This window comes from Hippopotamus amphibius, chromosome 1 (genome assembly GCF_030028045.1).
Source record: "Hippopotamus amphibius kiboko isolate mHipAmp2 chromosome 1, mHipAmp2.hap2, whole genome shotgun sequence".
Taxonomy (NCBI): Eukaryota; Metazoa; Chordata; class Mammalia; order Artiodactyla; family Hippopotamidae; genus Hippopotamus; species Hippopotamus amphibius.
Genome location: NC_080186.1, coordinates 81,034,592 through 81,057,303, shown reverse-complemented (window position 1 = coordinate 81,057,303; position 22,712 = coordinate 81,034,592). Strand labels below are relative to the sequence as shown.

At 33.7% G+C, this 22,712-nt stretch overlaps 1 protein-coding gene across 4 annotated transcripts in view; it reads left to right on the top strand.

Moving 5' to 3' along the window:
* Positions 1 to 15,092, top strand: part of ATG4C (autophagy related 4C cysteine peptidase) — a 112,192-nt gene extending 97,100 nt beyond the window's left edge. For all 4 annotated transcript variants that reach the window (XM_057717576.1, XM_057717570.1, XM_057717559.1 and 1 more), the window contains exon 11: positions 13,939 to 15,092. In XM_057717576.1, the coding sequence (XP_057573559.1) occupies positions 13,939 to 14,106 (168 nt within the window). In that variant the 3' untranslated portion in view covers positions 14,107 to 15,092. The remainder of the gene's footprint in view (positions 1 to 13,938) is intronic.
* The last annotated feature ends 7,620 nt before the right edge of the window (positions 15,093 to 22,712 follow it).

The window sequence follows — 22,712 nt, the reverse complement described above, 5'->3', positions numbered from 1 at the left end:
TCCTGTCTCTGATCTTGTATTAATAGTCTCCTCTCTCCCTCTTTCTTTCCCTCCTTTCCTCTATTACCTCCACCCTGTTGTCTCTAAGTAATTAATAATGTTGTTAAAATCTTTCATGTCCCTTTTTTTGTTGTTGTTCCTGCATGATATGTAAGATATGTGATAAAAGCTTCCAGTTGTGATTGTGGGTTTGTTCACTTCTCCTTTAAGTTCTCTTAATTTTTATTTTATGTATTTTGAGGCTATGTTATTAGTTACATACAAATTTAGGAAAGTTAGGTCTTCCTGTTGAGTTGATTATTTTACAGTTATATGACCGTCTATCGCTAGTAATATTTCTTTCCCTAAAGTCTGTGTTTTTTTGTTCTATTGTCAAATAATTTAATCCTACACATATTTTAAATTCCACCAGGCATTATTTTTTAAATAGTATTATCCTTTCTGATGCCCTTCATTCTTTCGTGTATTACTCTATTTCCCTCTGTGATCATTTTGCTTCTTTCTAAAGACCTTCCTTTACTATTTCTTTTAGCACTGTTTGCTGATGATAAATTCTCTCAATTCTTATTTGTTTTAATGCATCTTTATTTTGTCTTCATTAAAAAATTGAAATAATTGCAACCTTATAGAAAAGTTGTGAATATAATACAAATAATTTTTTTTTCTGAGCTATTTGAGAGTAAGTTACCAACATGATGTCCCCCACCCTTGAATAATTGAGTGTGCAATTCCTACATTCTCTTATCTGACTACTATACAATTATCAAAATCAGGAAAATAGCATTGTTATCACAATGTAATCTCAAAAACTATTCAGGTTTTGCTAATTGTCCCAGCAATGCTCTGTAAAGCAAAAGGATCCAGTTCAGAATGATGTGTTGCATTTATAGATCTTCAATCTCCTTTAGCCTAGAACAGTTCCTCATCTTTCCTTGACTTTCACATGACCTTGATACTTCTCAAGAGTAGAGGAGACTTCTTTTTACAAGACACTTTTGAAAATTTTGTAGATTGCCTCTCAGTTTGAGTTTGTCTGATGTTTCCTCATGATTTTTTAGGTTATGCATCTTTGTCAAGTATATAACAGAAGTAATGCTTTATGTTTTTCTTACTGCATCCTAATAGTTGCCACATGATTTTAGTTTGTCCTTTTAATGGTTATGTTAGCTTTGATCACTTGATGAAGGTGATATCTGTCAGGTTTTCCAGTCTGGTTTCAACATACCCAGTAGACCAGAGTGCCTTCCTCCACCCTGGCGTGGATGCCTGATTTCCTCATCCTCATCTAGTGCCTTTAGACATGAATTGTTTGGGAAGGGAAGGGAAGAGGAAGAGCTTGCATTTGTTATTAAAGGATATTTTCACTGGGTAGAGTTCTGTGTTAGCAGTTGTTTTGTTCATTTAAAGATATATATTTCATTGTCTTCTGTCTTCTCTTATTTCTTGATGTATGTCCCCTCTCTAAGATTTTCACTTCTCTAGATGTATTTTTCTTGTTTGTTCTCAGATGCTTTCCAACAGTTGCTTTATCTACTTTATTTCTTACTATTATTCTTGGTGGGAGGGTAAATCTCATCATGGCCCTCTAAATAATTATATTTATAAAATACTTGTTTTAGCTATTTAAGTTGTAAGATGTGACTATAAAATAAAAGGATCCATTTTAAAAATCTAACATAAAACTAATTTTATTTCTGTATTTCATTGGAATTTTACCATGAGTGTTATTTATAGAAAGGAATGTGGGGTTACAGTTATATCTTAAATCCATTCAAAGAAATTTTGTTACTAAAGTAAATTGTAAAAGTAAAGTGAAATAAATGAAATGAAAAGAATTTGGTTACTCTATAAATGGCAACCACATTTTTCTGAGTGCTCAGTCTAAAAACTTGGAGTAAAACTTGGAGTTATCCTGGATACCTTGCTTTATATCACACCCCATGTTCACTCCATCAGCAAATCCCACTGTCTCTCCTTCAGAATATATTTAGAATTTAACCTCTCACCACTACCATTATTACCCTGGTCCACCATCATATTTTCCTTGGCATTGTTGCAGTAGCTTCCTAACTGATCCCCCCTTGCTCCATTTATAGTTTGTTCTCAGTACAGCAAAGTGCTTTTGTTGAAATGTAACTAGTGTTGTGTTACTTTTAAATTCAAAATGCTACAGCAGCTTTCTAACTCTCTCAGAGTAAAAGCCCCAGCTCTTACAATGACCCATAGGCCTATGTAAATGGAATTTTCCTCCACCCCCATTACCTCTCTGACCTCATCCCCTGCCACTCTTCCCCTAGCTCTCTCAAGTTCCACCACAGTAGTCTCCTTGAAAATGTCCTATTTCAAGGATTGTTTGTTTTCCTGTGCCTGCATTTCTCTTTCCACAGATATGCTCATGGTGTCCTTCCTCACTTCTTTGAGGTTTTTACTCAAGTATCACCTTTAGGGCTTCCCTGGCCACCCTTTATACATTTGTTGTTTCCCCCTTTCCTTGTTTTATTTTTCTCCTTAGTGTGTTCATGTACGTATATACACACACTCACACACACATACATGCTATATCATATGTGAACAAACTATGCTTATATAATTTATCATCTTTCTATTCCACTGGAATGTAATCTTTTTTTTCTTCAGATCTTTAATGACCTGAATAAAGTCAATTTTTATTTATGTATATGTATATATATTTACAATGTATCTTTATTTACAATGTTGTGCCAGTTTCCACTGTACAACAAAGTGAATCAGCTGTGCTTATAATACGTATATCTCCATATCCCCTTCCTCTTGAGCCTCCCTCCCACCCTACCTGTCCCACCCGTCTAGGTCATCACCAAGCATCTAGTTGATCTCCCTGTGCTATGCAGCAGCTTCCCACTAGCCATCTATTTTACATTTGATAGTGTATATATATGGGAAGGGATAAGGGAAGGGATATTTGTTGGTTTTGTATATTATTGTGTCTCCAGTACCTGGAACTGTTTGTCAGGTTGTAGGAGTTCAATAAACATTTGTTGAGTGAAAGAATGAATTAAAGTGACTTTGTCTAAGTTTGTCTTACTTATAAATTAGCAAGGAATTCACCTATTTCTTCTGTGGTATTTACTTTATTTTTTTTTTATTTTATTTTTTTAAGTGGGAGATTTTTTTTATTTTACTTTATTTTATTTTATTTTTTTATTTATTATTTTTTGGGGGGGTACACCAAGTTCAGTCATCTGTTTTTTATGCACATATCCCCGTATTCCCTCCCTTCCTTGACTCCACCCCCCTTGAGTCCCCCCCACCCTCCCCACCCCAGTCCTCTAAGGCATCTTCCATCCTCGAGTTGTGGTATTTACTTTAAATTGCTGTATGTATGTTTTATTTTCCTTTATAACAGTCTATTTAATTAATACATAACTCAAAATATGTTTCAGCCCAAAATTAACTTTTGTCTTTATCAGAATAATACATACACAAATCTTAAAAGGTAAAATTGTAGTAAAAGGCTTATGCTGAAAAACAGGAGTCCTTTGCCATGTTACTCCTCACTCCAGCGTACATCCTCAGAGATAGCCACTTTTAACTCTTGTAGCTATTTCTTTAGATTTTTACCTCTACATTTCTAATGATTAAGATTCTCATGCTTATTCTGCCATTTCTTGGTTTATCCATTTTAGACATTATTTCCTTTATTTGTTGGTTCAGTTCTGTAGTACTGAGGATTTAGCTCTCTTCTCATACCCTTTCATCCCATTTCTCCTTCTAGCATACTCCCACAGATTTTGGTTAAATCACTATTCAATGTTTGCATTAATATACCTCCATAATGTTCACTAATCATATAATGTACTATGATCACATTTCTTTTTTCTCTAACTTTTAGTTTCTTGGAGTTAATACTACCTCTCGCCTTTTTATTTCCTTAGTTTTCTTTGCACCTCTTGATATTTTTTCTAATTTTTTACTCATATCTGTTAAATATCTAGCAGTAAATTTTTCATGAATATAAATGTAAGAAAGTCATTTTTTTCTTTTTTTTCTTTCTGGAGACTTTTCTCTCTCAGTTTTCTCTTTGCTTCAGTCCCCACTGATGCAGAATTGTCCACTTGGAACTTCCTAATGTTACTTTTTTGAATTGCATTCCCTATCTTCTGAATCTTTACTTAGTTTATTCCCTTGTTTTACTGAAGCATAGTTTCTAGTACCTTCCTAGTAAAAGGATGTATAGATGATAAAGTTTTTGAATTCCTGCATGTTTGACCATCTTTGTCTTTTCATTTGTTGATAATTTGATATGGTGTAGAATTCTAGAGTGGAATAATCCCTCCCCCCCCCCAAACTTTAGAGACATTGCACTGCTCCCTTCTAGCATCCAGTGTTGCTGTGGAGAAGCTTAATGTCACTCTGAATTCTTTTCCTCTCAATGTAAACTTTTTTTCTCTCTGAAAGTTTTCAGGTTTGAATCCTAGCTCCACTATCTCATGGCTGTATACCACTGGCCACATTGCTTAACCTCTCTGTGCATCAGTTTTCTCATGGAATGAAAATAATAATGGCTACCTCTCTCTGTAATATCATTATGAAGATTAAATGATTACTAGTTTAGTGCTTAGTTTATAGTAGGCACTATGTAATGTGTTAGGTATTATTAATTATCCCTAGTATTCCAGAACTTCATCATGTGTCTTGATTTGCATTCCTTTTCCTTGATTGTCCTGTTTCTTTCCATTTTGAGAAATTTTCTTGAAATTAAAAGAAAAATTATTTCCTCTCTTTTGTTTTCTTTATTCTTTCTGAAATTCTTCTTATACAGTTGTTGGACCTTCTGAATTGCTCCTCTAATTTTCCTGTATTTTTTCCTTTAGTTTGCCAAGTCTATCTTTTTGTGTTCGGAGATTTCCTCTACTTTATCTACTAACTCTTCTGTTGTTCTTAAATTTCGATTATGATATTTATATATCTAAGAGTTATTTATATGTTTCTATTACTTATTTTTCATAGCATTCTTTCTTTTTTTAATGCATTTTATTATCTCCTCTTCTCCCCAAGGAAATTAATTATAATAATTTTGAAATTTTCTTCTGTTTCTTTTGCTTTTTATGTTCCCTTCTGGATCTCTTTTTGCTTGTTTGGTTTACCTTTTTGTTTTAATCTTCTAGTTTTCCCTTTGATGCTTTCCACCAAATGAGTGGTAATCTTCTGTGCCTGTTTATGCTTAAGAGTGGGGCACTAAAGAGCTGAGTAGATGTTCTCTGTGTTTGAGAATGGCTTTTTAGCTGGTGACCTTCATCTAGGGTGATCAGTGATGAGCCTTACTTTTCACTAGGTGATCCTCAAATGTTATTAAGTGGTCATCTTTTCTCTAGAGTTGTTTCAATTTTTCAGAGAAAAATTCTGCCATGTCTCTGTAGAACGTATGTTGCCTCTCTGTGCTCCAGGAGCAGGAAGTGAAGGATGCTGAGGACCCTATGGGTTAGTATTTTAGACTGTCACTTAATCCCTCAGCTTTTGTAGTCATCACTGTTCTGGGTATACTAGAGTCCATATATTTATTTGACTTTTCTAACAAATAAATCTTTATTTTCTTGTGTGTAGATGGCTAGTGGGGAGCAAAGAGGGCTGTTGGTTGCAAGGAGGGACCTGGAAAATGAGTCTATATACAGGCTTTTAATCACTTTCCTTGTTTTCAGTTTTGTGACTTACTTCTGTTTTTGTACCTTTATATACTATTCCTCTCCAAGTTCTATAGGGTGAACTTGCCCAGCTTTTGTAGGTATCCTGCCAACACATCTCTTTCCCTACCACTGAACTTAGATTGTATCTGCTCTGCTGTTTTGTCAAAGGCGTGATGTAGATTGTTTTTATCTTATTGCATACCTCCTTTTCTTCCTTTTCTTTTCACTTGTTCTCAGCCTAATGATTATTATCAAATGAAATACACCTATTTAGTGATAAACTTACTACCATATAATATTGCTGATGTTTGAAGCCAGAGGATCTTAAATAAAAATGTGAGTCTTAGGAAATTAATCATTTAGTCAGCACAGGAAAAAATGTTTGCATGTGGCCAGTTGTCCTCTAGCTACCGAATAAAATTTATATTACAGCCATTGAATCCTAGAGATCCCAGGTATCTTAGAGCTTAAATTCAATCCAAAGCTAACATTTGTTTAGTCCTTACCCATATTCAGCTGCTGTGCTAAATAAGCACATTATATACATTATTTCATTTAATCTACATAACCCTTCTGAGGGTAGATACTGTTATCTCCATTGTACAAATGAGATACAAAGTTCTGGTAATTTTCACAAAGGTCCCAGCTAATAAATGGTAGTGCTGAGATTCAAACCTCAGACAGTTTAACTTGAGAATATGTGCTTGTAGGTACTATTCTATATAGTCTCCTATTTATCAATCCATGGTCCAGACAATTGACTATCTAGTCTTCATTTCAGGTAATGATGAACTAATTATTTTCTTTGGAAGTCTTTTCAATTTTTGGACAGACCCTTATTGTTAAAAAAGCTTTTCTTATATCGGGTTGGAATCAGCCTCCATGTAACTTTTATTCCTTAGTGTCACAGAGTAAGAAAATAAGTTTGCTTCCTCTTCTAGAACAAACATTCCCATTTTCCCCAGTGGTGCACAATTTCCCATACCCATTGCTATTTTGGTAAATGTGTTTTTGTAAACACTTTAGTGTTTCAAGTTTATGTTCATGATTATGTTTCCCCTTCTTCTAGTTCTATAGTCTCCATGTGAAACTGAGGGACATTTTTCCTTCATGGGCCTTTTTTACTTCTGAGATTTAATGATAGGAACTTTTGACTTCTTTTAAAATCTTAAGGTCTTCTCATTTAGTTGGGAAGACATGAAATCAACATTAAAGATAAATGCCTATAAAGGGATATATTTAATAAGTGCCAGGAAACAAATATTGTGATAATAATGGCAGTAATAATGTTAATAGCCAACACGATAGATGCCAGGTAATCTCAGTACCTACGTTTATTAACCGATTTAATCCTCACAATAACTGTGAGCTATAAATACTATCAATACTGACGTTTTACAGCTATGGAAAGTCAGACAGTCTGGTTAAGTAACTTGCCTAGGGTCACATAGTTTGTAAGTTTCAGCCAAGTTTTGAACTGAAAGTGTGTAAGTTCATAGTCCGTGTTTGTAATCCTTACACTATCCTAGACAAATCTATAGGACTTTGGAGAAAGGTGTAGTCATTGTGGACTAGAATAGTTGTCAGTAGAATTAGGCTGGAACTTTAAGTTCTGATAGAATTTGTACGATCAGAAAGGAAGTATGAAGGGTGGCTAGATGATAGAAACATCATGAGCAGAAACACAAAGGTAGAATGTTACGGGATGTTTATAGTAGATTGTTTATGAGGTAGAATGTTTAAGGGAACAAAGAAACTAGTCACTTGTTAATGTGGCTACCAAAGGCATGTGTGATCTGGCTTTTGTATAACACTCTTCCTCTTTTCCTCTACTCTCAATCACACTGGCTTCCTTTCTGTCTTTTGAACATGCTAAGTGTGTTGGCATCCTATGCCTTCGTATTAGCTGAGTTTTCTGCCTGGAGTGCTCTTCTAGAACTTTTATGTCTGACTCCTTACTGCCATTCAAATCTCAGCGTGGCCTCTTTTTTTTTTTTTTTTTTAATAACTTTTATTGAGATATAATTGGCATACAGTAAACTGTATGTATTTAAAGTGCATAATTTGATATTTTTTTCTTATTAATAATGTATATGTGGCAATCCCAGTTCTCTCAGTTCATCCCACTTCACCCCCCCATGCCCCCTTTACCCACTTGGTGTCCGTATGTTTGTTCTCTACATCTGTGTCTCTATTTCTGCCTTGCAAACTGGTTGATCTGTACCATTTTTCTATATTCTGCATATATGTGTTACTATACAATATTTGTTTTTCTTTTTCTGACTCACTTCACTCTGTATGACAGTCTCTAGGTCCATCCATGTCTCCACAAATGTCCCAATTTCATTCCTTTTTACAGCTGAGTAATATTCCATTGTATATATGTACCACATCTTCTTTATCCATTCATCTGTTGATGGGCATTTAGGTTGCTTCCATGACCTGGCTATTGTAAATAGTGCTGTAATGAACATTGGGATACATGTGTCTTTTTGAATGATGGTGTTCTCTGGGTATATGCCCAGCAGTGGGATTGCTGGGTCATATGGTAATTCTATTTTTAGTTTTTCAAGGAACCTCCATACTGTTCTCCATAGTGGCTGTGTCAATTTACAGTCTCACCAACAGTGCGAGAGGGTTCTCTTTTCTCCACACCCTCTCCAGCATTTATTATTTGTAGATTTTCTGATGATGCTCATTCTAACTGGTGTGAGGTGATATCTCATTGTAGTTTTGACTTGCATTTCTCTAATAATTAGTGATGTTAAGCATCTTTTCATGCGCCTCTTGGACATCCGTATGTCTTTGGAGAAATGTCTATTTAGGTCTTCTGCCCATTTTTTGATTGGATTGTTTGTTTTTTTGATATTGAGCTGCAAGAACTGTTTATATATTTTGGAGATTAATCCTTTGTCTGTTGATTCGTTTGCAAATATTTTCTTCCATTCTGAGGTTTGTCTTTTCATCTTGCTTATAGTTTCCTTTGCTGTGCAAAAGCTTTTATTCCTTTGCTGTGCAAAAGCTTTGAAGTTTCATTAGGTCCCACTTATTTATTTTTGTTTTTATTTCCATTACTCTAGGAGGTGGGTTCAGCTTGGCCTTTTCTGAACACACAACCTACAGAAGCCTTTCAGTCCTTCCTCACCACCTTACCATGTTTGACTTTTATCATGGTTCTGCTTTCTGAATGGTGTGTAGGCACCATTGGTTACTTGTTCAATACCCATCTCTCCTTTTTTTGCTGGGAGAATCCTGATTTTTTTGTTTGGAGTGATAGTCATTTTTCTTAGTGTCATTTTTCTTAGTGTCCCTTGTATTTAAGCACGTTTTAGCCAGTGAAATATAAGTGAATGTGTGCTGGAAGTTTCTGGGAAGGCTTTTGCTCTTCTGATGAAATGAAATATAGATGCAGTGCTGTCACTCTCCTTACATTCACCTACAACCACCTTGAATGCAGATTCATCACCTGGGGTTTCAGCAGTCCATTGTGCTCATGAGGGAAAGGCCAAGAGAATTGTAGAAACTGTTTTAACATCAGTTAACCAAAGCTAGCAATGTCAGACTTTTTGTTATATGATAAAAACACACCCTGTTATTTAAAGCCGTTGTTAATTGTTGTTTTTATTTAGTTTTTCATTTGGCAACAAAAACATTCCTAACTTATATAAATGATGTTACCAATGATAGTAATAGAGAAGTCTGGAAGGGAACTAATTTGGAGAGGAAGAAATGATCATTTTAGTTTGGAATGATCAATTTTTGAGTTGATATTGCAGCATGTCTCCACTTATTCTTAGAGGTGGTGTAGTATGATGGTTGTAATGGAACCAGAGTGCTTATGCTTAAATCTTGGCTCTGTCAGTTACTCTCTGTGTGACCTTATACAAGTCACCTAACCCCTCAATATTTCAGTTACTTTATCTATAAAGCATGAACAATAAGAAGACCTAACAAAGAAGTGGTTAAAACTAAGAGTGGATAATATTTTTAAGAGAGAGAATATAGACTACACAGAGAAAGTAAAGGATTCGTAATTGATTAATACCTGCGTTTTGGAATATAAGAATAAGTGGAGTCAATGAAGGAGATAGAGATAAAATGATTCAGAAAATAGGAGAAACAGGAGAGCAAACTGTTATAGGAATCAAAGAAAGTGAATATTTTAAGAAAGAAATGCTCAGCAATGCTTATTGCTGTAGAAATACCAAAAGAGTAAAAACTAATAAAAGGCCTTTTTATTTGAGGACTAGAAGAGAGTATTTTCAGTGCTATAGTAGGGGCTAAAAGTTCAGTTACAGGGATTTAAGATTGAGTAGTGAGGAGACAGAGTGGAATTAGCATCACGTGCACATTTTGTTTTTAATTAAAAAATTAAAAAAAATTTTTGGCTGTGTTGGTCTTCATTGCTGTGTGTGGGCTTTCTCCAGTTGCAGTGAGCGGGGGCTACTCTTCCTTGCGGTACGCAGGCTTCTCATTGCAGTGGCTTCTCTTATTGCAGAGCTAGGGCTCTAGGCGCACGAGCTTTAGTAGTTGTGGCATGTGGACTCTAGAGTGCATGGGCTCAGTAGTTGTGGCGCACAGGCTTAGTTGCTCCACGGCATATGGGATCTTCCCAGACCACGGATCAAACTTGTGTCCCCTGCATTGGCAGGCACGTTATTAACCATCGCACCACCAGGGAAGTCCCATCATGTGCACATTTAACTTGCTGCAGCTCAATGACATGAATTCCTGTAATAAAAAAACAAGAATGTATTTGTCCATGTAATACTCTTTATTACACACCATATATTGCTATATACTACACTGTATTGTACACTTATACATGTTACTGAACATGGTTGTATACACAGAATTATGCATAACACCCTTTAAATAATTTAAAAGCTTTTTGAAGGTAATTTTTGACTATGTTTTATTTTCACATTAAGAGCTGACTAACCCCTACATAATATGTAGTTCCACTGTGGTCAACATAGACCACATAGGTGTAGACTGCTGTGTGCTGGGTGTGATTTGACATGTGTGGTGGCAGAGATTTGTGGAAAAAAGGTTTTGGCCTGAGGAGAAGGGGTCATCTGGTTCTCTTTCTGTTCTTACTTACAACTACTAGCTTTATGATGGAAGAAATTGCTTAATTTCAGTCCTCCAGCTTTTTCCTTTGTAAATTCTGAAACGTGTAAACTTAGCACATAGGAAAAATGATATAAAATATTTGACCTCTTGAAAAGAAATTTATGACTTGCCTTTTAGATAATAAAGCCTTTTCAGTGTATCTTTAGCTATCTTATTAAAATAGAACAGAGGACTTGCCTATTCTAAAGTTATTGTTGAATAAACTACTGAACCCCCTTTTGAAAAGCAGCTATAAGATAGTAAATCCAGTTATCTGAAATTTGAAAAAAACTGATTTTCTCTTAACTGTACAAGAAATACATATTAGAAAAGTTTGGAAAATAGAAGTATAAAAAAAAATCACCACTAAGTCTTTCATTGAGATAACTGTTAATGTTTTGTTGTATTTCCTTCTGGACTTTTTAAAGAACATGTTTAAGATTATTTTAACAAAACTGAGATCAAATTTTATGTATAGTGTTTTATCCTGTTTTTCCTTTAACATTATGTAATAAGTATTTCCCCAAGTTATTAAATAACTTTCATTATCTTTATTTTGTATAATATCTCAATTGAAATAATACTCCAAGTCATATAGATAACCTAATTAGGAATTTTTTTGTGTATATTTTATATTGTCCATTATGGAGGAACCTTAATGTTTTGACAGTGCATCCTATTTTGTAGTATAAAAAAGAAAACTGAACTTTTCCCTTCTGTTAGAAGTCAAATCAATGGTTATTCTTTAAAAAAAAAGTAAAAAATTCTTGTTATGGTGCTTAGAGCTTTGAAAAGCGTTTAAAAGGCATGTTGCTAAGTTAGTATCTTAGTAATTCATTTTCAGTTTATCTTTTTTTCTTGTTGCTGCTATTGTTGTTATGTCATCTTGGGAAAGCAGTTTAAATCCTTTGGGTCTCAATTTTCCCATTTATAAAATGAGAATGAGCTAAATAATTTGTCTCCTTTGACATTTTTATTTTTATTTGTCTTAAATTTACTTCTTCCTGTCATATCATGTTTATGTTTGTTAGACTATCACTTAATATCGCTCAGCTCAATTGTGTGTGTGTAAAAATGTGTGTGTGTGTATGGAATCATACAGTATATAGCCTGTGTAGTAATTTTCTCTTGTCTGAATGTACCGTAGTTTATCCGTTCACCTACTGAAGAACATCTTTGTTGTTTCCAAGTATTGGCAATTATGAATAAAGCTGCCAGAAACATCTGTGTGCAGGTTTTTGTGTGGACATAAGTTTTCCACTCATTTAAATAAACCTTTAATATATTTTTCATCTTATAGTCTTTAAAAATATTTAAAATAAACTTAGAAAAGTTAGAAAATGATCATTCTCAAGGCCTGAATCAATAAATGTGTATTAGGAGGACTTACATTGCTATTGGGTTTGCAAAAATTAGGTGCATTTTATAATTAAAGGACTGAGAATTCCTTTCTGACATTTTGCCTTGGGGCACAGGTTTGAATCATTTGAATCTTAGTTGATGAACAACTAATAAACCTAAATCACTTATTTCTTGATTTTGAAAGAAAGGATGAAGAGATGATAATGTTAGCTCTGCTGTGTTGAGTTAAAAATGATACAGTGGTATCTGCCTGTTAGATACTGGACTTTTACAAGTGACGTTAAATTAATACAAAATGATAATTTTAGATTGTATTCCAGCCATTGGCTGGAGGTGAAAGGTGATTGATCAGATGCCAGCCTTCTCTGTCTCTTATTTTTCATTTCCACATTTTTGCCCTTCTCTCTCCCTTTTTTTAAAAGAATGTAAGTTAAATAAATTTGAGAGGTGTAAAAAATAGGAGCACAATATGAATTATAGGATCCGATTTTCATCACATCTGTTTTTTTAAGTATTTGTTTTTAAATGGTTCATTTCTATTCAATTAGAAAATGTATTTCGTATTAACTGTCTCATTGAAATATTTTAAATTTAACATTGTATCTGTATCTTAGGGCTACATATTTATTTTAGCCATGTTTCAAGAGAATCTATAAATGTAATATATAAGAACTTGATGAGCCTTCAGTTGAATATTGACATTTGGGAGAATTTAGTTTTTACTCCTAAAATTATTGTTAAACAAATTATATTTAATTGATCAGGATTAATGATGTATAAGTACTATTGATATTTTTTCAGCATTCTTTGTAACTCACATAAACTTTTCAGAATCTTTCTTATAAGTCCTGGTTACCTATAAAAGTGTTTATTTCTATAAAAACAGCCCTCACGCAAAAAAACTTTTTTCACCTCTAAATGAAAATTGTTTAAATTTTTTATAGACTTTAACAGAAAAATTTAAATGGTTTAGAATGGATTGTTGGCTTGTCAACAAATCCCAGATTGACAGAGGTTATATAAAGGTTGTTGGTGTTCCCACAAAATTCCAGATATTACTTATTTTACTTCCAAATTATGTAATGTAACTTTGGAAGGTAATATGTAAAATGTGGATTATTGCTATGTATAAGAATACTGTTTTTCATGTTGATTAGATTATTGCAAAAATATATTTTTTTAATATAGAAATCTTTGAAAGACCAAACTTGATTTAAAAAAAAACTTTTTATTGCTTTTGGTCATCCTAACATTTCTCTGAGGTAAGATTGGATATCTTTTGCCTAGCTTTATAGATGATACACAGCTAGGGTGATTTGTCAAAGATCACATCAAAGTAAGTTGTAGAACTGAGATTAGAATGGACCTTTTGACTTAGTTTTTTTTTTCTGTGTTATGGTACTAAACAGTCATTCACAGTATTTTACCATAATTAGTGATACCATTTTGTTTTACTGTCTATTAACACCAAAAGATGATAAACCTTAACTCACTAGTAAGCCTTCAAACTAATGTGACTGGAAGACTTTACTTTTGGGGGTTTTGGGTAGGAATGATAATATACTTAATTTTTGATGGTCAAGTCGTAATGGGGAAGTAGGTATTTAGCAAAAAATAAACTATACAATGCTGATCAACTTTTGTCTTTTAGCCAGAACAGTAAAACAATAGCACTGGATAAATGTAAATGAGAGAAGCTAACAAGAGAGATTTAGGGCTAAAACATTAGACTTCATCATGTGGTCCTACTGTTCACTATTGCATCCAATAAGGGATTCTTCTGTGCTTTCTGTTACAGATGCTGAGAATTTCTTCTAAGGAGAAATATCCCTTATTTACTTTTGTAAATGGTCATTCCAGAGACTATGATTTTATGTCTCCTACAACCAATGAAGAAGACCTTTTTTCAGAGGATGAAAAGAAAAGATTAAAAAGATTTAGCACAGAAGAGTTTGTCTTGCTGTAAAGATTAGCACATTTGTGTTTGACGAGAAGAAATCCTTTGAAGGAGGAGAAATGAAGAGAAACATGTATATACTTGAAACTGGTTTATTTTCACAGATCTCTTACTTTTATATGTTCTTTAAAGAAAGAACATTTGAAAATATACAAGTTTTAAAGATATTTTTCTGGAAGAGAAATGATTTAGCGAATCTTGATTTCTAATAAATATCAAGTGGTTCTGGCTGCATTCCTGTTTCCCTAAGATCTGCTAATGATAACTCTACCTTAACTTCAAGTCTTCCAGTCTTCAAATTCTTCCACCTGCGTCCACTGTTCTCCTGGAGGTTTTGTGATATTGGGCCCCAAAATGGGATTGCCACATAATTTCAAAAGCTTCAGTTTATACTAATGACCAGAAGACCAGAGAATGAATCTTCAGTGCTGTCTAAGCCTCTTGATATTAATGCAACCAAAAGACGCTTTTGGATGTATCTTGATATATTAAATAGTAATTTTTAGCTGTGATATGGTACAATTATATAAGCAGGGTTTTGAGTTAAGGTAATACTTAGCAATATGATTTTATAATGGCTCCTCATTTTGCTTGCTGTTGAGCCTTCTCTGAGGAGTGAAGGTGCAGTATTGGTTTTCCCCACAGATTTAAAGGTTATGTTATTAATAATAACTACATCCAATCAAACAGATAAAGGCAAAATTGTTTGTTTCCTATCTCAAAAATGAAATTTTATGGAAACTCTACTTATTATGCAGTTTTAAGATCTAAACATAAGTACCAAGAAAGATATCAGTAGATGCCCTCCATGAGATTTTTGCTATTTGTGTAAATCAGTGCAGTGGTGTTTAGAAGCTGAGGATATCTGTAAGGTAAATCTGCCTTAAATGTGTTATGTATTACTTAAAGGCAAATTTGTGATATAAAAGTATGAGAGTTATTATTGAGCCAGGTTTATAAAATAAGTACCTTAATAAAGATACAAGAACATAAAATGCCTTTGTTTTGGTTTTAATGGGATTATTTTAATCCTTTCATTTGAAAAATCATTGTTTCAAATGAATTCTGTTTATTTATAATAAAGGCAAATAATATTGTTGCTTTGAAAGCAAACATTAACTTATTTTATGAAGCTTCCATGTTTCAGTGTGAGAAGGTGACTTATAAAGATATAAAGTTGTGTATCATTTAAAGTCATTGATTTTTTTTCCATCAGGAAGCCTATTTGTTAGGTTTAGAGTTGCATGCAAAACTGAAACAGAGGGTGGGCAGGTAGATTGCTTTGGTATGCCTGATGAGAGAAATCAGATTTGGCATTTCCCAGTGAAGATAGTTTAATGAATTGAAAAAATAGTAATCTAAAATTTTCCTTTACCCTGGATGAAATCTGGACAAGTATGGTACTGATTTCCCTAGAATGCAAAAGCAGTACAGGTACAAGAAGCCAGTGGTATGCCCGATTTTATACACGGCAGTTCCCTCATCTAAAGTATTGCAATTTGTTGTTCCTACACACCTGCAGTAGTCACAGGATTCTGCAACAAACACATCAAATGAGAGCTCTGTGTCTTCAAACAAATCAGAACTGATTATAAGTGTTCTCTTTCAAGGATTGTCTACAAGTTTAGGATTACAGGATAGCATTCTGTTATTTTCACAGCGTATTTGGGGATCATTTTTAAGTAGGATTTTGGAATGAGACAAAATTATACCTAGACAAAGTTGAGGTGAGAGGAGGCAGAAACTTCTTTTACATTGAATTATATTGAAAATATTATTTCACAGAATATTGCACAGACAAGACAGATCTTACAGTACAGTCACCCCCATGACCAAGAATAAATGGTTAGGATCAGAAATTATCAGAATAATATGCACATAAAAATATTCAACAATATGTAGGAATAAATGTGTGTTCATGAAAATTGAGAGGCTGATGGATTTATCTTGCTTATTAATAAAAAAATCAACCTCAGCCAAGGACCAGCCAAAAGTTGTGCTAATCTTTTATTGGAAAGGCAGCAACAAAACTGCATCATTAGATTTAGAATAGAAGTTTCAGACTTTGTTTTGAACACAGATTTCATTTCAAGTTCTGACAGCCAGTAAACTCAGTCAATAAAGCTACTGGATGATCTCTTTCAGCCTGGAATAAACGGAAGTAAAAAAAGACAAGATTCTAAGGTGGGTGTTCTGTTAGAATTATGATAGGAGGATCCTCCCTTTGGACATCAGTATTAAGGTATTAGATTTCAGCATTAACATTTCAGAAATGAATGTTTAAAATTTTTGATGTGACTTTTTGGTGGTGAAGGTCTCTTTTCTCTTTTCTTCATAAAATTTGACACTTTGAATCCCCTTTTGTCAATGTATTAACCACCAGCAGGCAATCTTGAGAGTCATCATTTGGTGAATGACTGAATGAAAAGATCCTTTATAGTGTAAGTCTATCCAAAAGAATTTCCCGGAGGTACCCATTTTTCTGTTTTTACATTAAACCAACCCCGTTAATATTTGTATTAGTGAGAAGACAACTTTAGAGGATTAAAAATTTAGGTCACTTTTCTGTTAACCTTAGAATTTAGCATTGTCCAAGGGCAAACATAGCTAAAAATATGAATGGTAATTTCATCTTATTTTTAGAAGAATGGAAACAAAATAGCAAAAATGACATCTGTAAAGTCTATCCAATTTTAGGTTAGAAATCTCTATTTTTTTAGAGATCTCTTGTTACTTTCTATTATTCCATGCCAGAAAGCAGTGTGTTTCTGGTCAGATCATACTAATCCAGTCTTTTTTTCTTTTCTTTTCTTTTTCCCTTTTCTCTGCTAATTTCTTTGATACTAGGAGAAAGATTTATTTTCATGGTTTATCACAGGTCACTTTCAGTAGCTTGCATTGTACATCTAAATCTTGACTGTATTTTCATACACAATCATAAAAACACTGTAAAGGATCTTCCCAAAATAGAACCCAATAGGAAGAACAGATACTGAAAAAACACTTTGAAAATATTAAATCACTATATGAATTTCTATTGAAACAGGCATAAGATAAGAAAGAGATTGAGAATTTAAAATAATAATGAAATAGAAGCAAGATATTCAGAATATATTGATAGAGGCAATTTCTTAGAAAGGATAATGGATTATTTTCTATAAAAAGAAGAGCAAATGTCTTTCAAAAAATTTTAGGAGAATAAATACTTATCCAGTGATATTTATTATAGCCTCAGTATTGTCAATCAGCCACAATTTAATAGTACTATATTCAGTTGAACATTCAGACTGAATATCTTGAGGTGCTGAACTGAAAAGGTGAAACCATCAGACCAGGAAAAATTGGAAACATCCTATTGATTCTGAAATATGAATTTTCTATCATTTTATAGTTTGAATCTTAAGTCAGTTTAGAGATCTTCAGCATTTTTGTGTGGTTTTCATGGTTATATAAAGACTTTGTAAGCTTTGGAAAATAGTATATTTAGAGTCGGTATTGCAGACACATTTTTGAATTAGCATTTTCCTCTCTTTCTTTTTTTACAGTCCTCCTCAGCATTATTGGTGGCAAGCAATGGCCCAAAACATTCAGAACTACTACAAAATTTCACTTATTCTCTCACAATAAGAAAAATATGTTAGGGACTTCCCTGGTGGTCCAGTGGTTGAGACTTTGCCTTCCAGTGCAGAGATTGCAGGTTCGATCCTTGGTCAGGGAGCTAAGATTCCACATGCCTTGGGGCCAAAAGACCAAAACAGAAAAACAGAAGCAATATTGGAACAAATTCAATGAAGACTTTAAAAAAAAGAAAAATATGCTAAAGGTGGAGAATACATGTTTATATTTGTATTAGGTAGAAAAATTAGTGTGCTACCCTCTAACAAATTCCTCCAAAAATTTAGAAACTCAGTTTTCACCTATTTTAAGTCAATAAGTCCAGATACTGGTGTCAATCAAGAATGAGTCACAAAAAAATTCTACAGAGAATTATCTTTCATTTAAGTTATTGAAAATTAAATTAATAAATATAAATATAATACACATTTATATTTTATACTAAGATAATATCATAAGAATTGGAAATTCATGGATTTTAAAATAAGTTATTTTATAAGCAGGAAAGGTAAACAAAGGAAAGTTAGAAGTCCAATAGAAGTCTGGTGACAAAAGGATGAGAGAATTATTGACAGCAAGTTTTGAGTGTGTCTAGGCAAATATACCATATCAAACTGACACAGATAAAAAGGATGAATTAAAAAGGCTTGAAGGCTGGGATTTAAAATTTGATGTCGGCATTGGAAGAAATACCAAAAGGTAGATATGTGGCTGCCGTGTTGCACAACTCCAAAGGGGCACTGTTTTTAGTGTAATGTGGATGGCACTCATGGAGTTGTACAATGTGGCGTCCTTGTAGCTACTTGCTATTTATGCAGCACTGTTCTGATCAATTCAGTTGTATTAAATTATAGCTAATGAACCTAAGATGGGGAATTAGATCTGGGATTAAGGAGACAATTAGGGAGTCCTGAGACTCAGATGATCCCATAATGGAGCAGGTCAGGAGAGTCCATAGTTAGGAGTGTAGTTAGTTATCAGAGAGTTTTAATGGAGAGATACACATATTTATTTCCAAGATACTTTAAGTAGATATCATAGAAAAAAATCCACCCTATGCTTCTGCTACCTCAACATAGTATTTTCACTTGTCTATATTGTCTTCTATTTTGTGTTTAATAGGTTGAATTTTGATTCTTATTTTTAAAATTTAACTGCATTCTATTTGATGGAGAGAGCCACCACTTATCAATCTTTCAACTTTTGATTTGTGTAATGACATTGTTTCTCTGACTTGTGTGGTAATCTTTCCTGTATCTTGTGACCGGTTCTTAAACCTGACCCACTGTGCTTGGCCAGTTTTGTGGCTACCAGCCCATGTCTGGAGAGAGAGAGAGATCTAGAGAGAGACTCATTTTCATACATAATATGTTCCTGTAAACAGTTAAAACAGTTGAATGTGAAAGAACTGAGCCATAGATGCTTTCAAACAATATTTTAAGGAAGGTTCTGTCCTAGAGAGTATAAAATATTATGGAAATATTAAAAACATTATAAAATTATTTTAATCATATAGCCTTGACATGATCTTATAGTATTTCATAGATGTTCTTTATTTTTGTTCTTTTATAGTCAAACATACAGTTGATTGACTTAAAATCTAAGCATTTCACTGAGGCTAATGATTATTTCTATCTTTATGTTAATTCTATTAAATTTGAGACCTACATTTCTTACTGTGAGTTTTAGCATATTTGTTTTTCTATTTTCCTGCCATGTTTACAAACTAAGGGGAAATGAAATACAAAATCCAATATTGTATAAGCTGCTACACAGATTGTGATATTAGCTGGCACACAGCATCAGCTCAGAGCTCACAGTGCTTCTTTGTCAGCTGATGTTCAGAAGTCCAACTTTTATAATATTTAAGGTCATTTATCAGATTATATGAAAGTCTAATGTCTTTTGATTTAAAGCCATACTAGTGGGCATGAAGTGGGCATCATGTTTTTTTAAAAAATTATTGAGATGTAATTCACCCTTTTCAAGTGTACAGTTCATTGGTTTTAGATATATTCATAGAGTTATACAATGATCACCACTCTCAAATTCCAGAATATTCTTAACTTTCACTTAACATGATGTTTTCAGGTTTATCCACATTGTAGCATGTATCAGCATTTCATTCCTTTTTGTGACTGAATAATATTTTACTAGATGGATATACTACATTTTGGGTATTTATTAGTTGGTGGACATTTTGGTTGTTCCTACTTTTTGGCTATTATGAATAACATGTCTATGAACATTTGTGTACATGATTTTTTGTGGACATTTGTTTTCATTTCTCCTGGGAATATGGCTAGGAATGGAATTGCTGGTCATATGGTTTAGCTATTATGTTTAGCTATTTAAGGAACTGCCAAATTGTTTTCCAAAGTGGCTATACCATTTTGCAATTCCATTAACAATGTATGAGGGTTCCAACTTTTCTACTTCCTCACCAACCCTTGTTATTGTCTTTAATTTTAACCATCCAGTGTATATAAAATGGTATATATTATTCTGGTTTTGATTTGCATTTTCTTAGTGACTAAGGATGTTTAGCATGTTTTTATATGCTTGTTGGCCATTTGTTTATCTTCTTTGGAGAAGTGTGTATTCAAGTTCTTTGCTCATTTTTTTTTTTTTTCTCTTTGCTCATTTTTAAATTGCTTATTTGTCTTTATATTTATTGAGTTATGAGTTCTTTGCATATTCAGGGTACAAGTCCTTTATCAGATATACATGAGTTAAAAACACTTTCTCCCATTCTGTGGATTTTCTTACTTGTCCTTTGAAATGCAAATGATTTTAATTTTGATAAAGTCTAATTTATCTATTTTCTGTTTTTTCTTTGGTTCCTTGTGCTTTTGATGTCATATTTAAGAAACCGTTGCTTAATCCATGATCACAAAGATTTACACTGATACTTCTTTCTAAGAGTTTTATAGTTTTAGCTCTTACATGTAGGCTTTTTTATCCATTTTGAGTTTAGTTTTGTATATGGTGTGAGATAGGTGTCCAAATTCTTTCTTTTGCATGTGGATATCCAGTTGTCCCAGCACCGTTTCTTGAAAAGACTGTTCTTTCCCCATTGAATGGTCTTGGCATTCTTACTGAAAATTAATTGATCATAATTGGAAGAGTTTATTTCTGGACTCTCAATTCCATTCCATTTATCTATATGTCTATCCTTATGCCAGTACCATGCTATTTTTTTTTAAATTGATGTATAGTTGATTTACAGTGCTGTCTTTGTTTCTGCTGGATATCAAAGTGATTCAGTTACACATATTTATACATTCTTTTTCATATTCTTTTCCAGTGCAGTTTATCACAGGATAATATAGTTCTCTGTGCTATACAGTAGGTCCTTGTTGTTTATCCAGTACCACGCTATCTTGATTACTAGAGCTTTGTAGTAAGTTTTGAAATTGAGAAATGTGGGTCCTCTAACTTTGTTTTTTTTCAAGATAATTTTGGCAATTCTGAATACCTTGTATCTTCATAGGAATTTCAGCGTGTCAATTTCTGCAAATATTTTCTTTTGTTGTTTCAGTCTTTATTTTTAAAACATAAAGTGTTATTGAATTTTCACATCGTATGGAGTTGGCCCCACACACCAAAGATACTTGCTTGCATAGGAATAAAACATGCAAAACATAGGTCGTTATAGGTATGGTCATATTGTAAAAGAACATATCAAATTACACTAGATTACATTATACCGTAGCATCATCCAGAACAAGTGTTTCAAAAGTAAGACTTTACATATTCACTTAATACTACTTGTTTGGGAAAAAATTATGAATCCTTATATTTAGGGAAAAACAGATACTTAATTTCCCTGTCAAGCTCCCGTGTTACACCGTAGAGATAGCGTTAATGAACTGGTTAAACTATATAGTCAGACTGGCTCTGCTCAAATTGTGACTTTCGCACTTACTAGCTACGTACATGGCCTTGAGCAAGTAACTTAATCTCATCTATACATATGGATAATAGTAACTATCACATCGGGCTGTTGTGAGGATTAAGTGAGGAAACATACAAAAACACTTAGAAAAACGCCTGGCACAAAGTGAATACCCAATAAGTGTTAGCCTTTAAAACTGTTGTTTAGATTTCATTCATCTCTGTCTTAATATTTGAAAAGGCTTTAGGAGTATGCTTTTTTGTTGTTGTTTTTGAACTGGCATTGAAGAACAAGAGTTAGAAAAGAAAAAAAATCAAAACCCTAAAACTTTTCTTTTTATAAATTTATTTATTGGTTGTGTTGGGTCTTTATTGCTGCGCGTGGGCTTTCTCTAGTTGAGGAGAGCGGGGTCTACTCTTCGTTGCAGTGCATGGGCTTCTCATTGTGGTGGCTTCTCATTGTGGTGGCTTCTCTTGTTGCGGAGCACGGGCTCTAGGTGCGTGGGATTCAGTAGTTGTGGCACATGGGCTCAGTAGTTGTGGCTCTTGGGCTTATAGAGCACAGGCTCAGTAGTTGTGGTGCATGGGCATATTAGCTCCGCGGCATGTGGGATCTTCCCGGACCAGGGCTCGAACCCATGTCCCCTGCATTGGCAGGCGGATTCTTAACCACTGCACCACCAGGGAAGCCCCCTAAAACTTCTTAATTCCACTTCAATATTGAGTGTCTGTCAGGCTCTATAGAATACCTTGAGGTAAAAAAGTGACACTTCTGTCAAGAAGCTTAGAAATGTACTTAAGACTGAGGAAATACACCAAAAAATGGTCACACTTCGTAGGGGAAGAAAAGACATAATAGAAATACTATAAAATAAGATTGTATTTGGTTTCAAAAGAGAGTTCACATCTGGTTATGGAGATTCGGGACATCTTCATGGAGGAGGTGGCGTTTGAGATGAACCCTAAAAGTCTGGTATGATTTATATATGTATATAGGCAGGGATGAAGTAAGTATTGGGGCTAATAAGGAAACAACACAAAGACTCAGAGACAGGATCCATGGACATGTTTTCTAAATGAAAGTGGGGTTGGGGTAGAGGGTT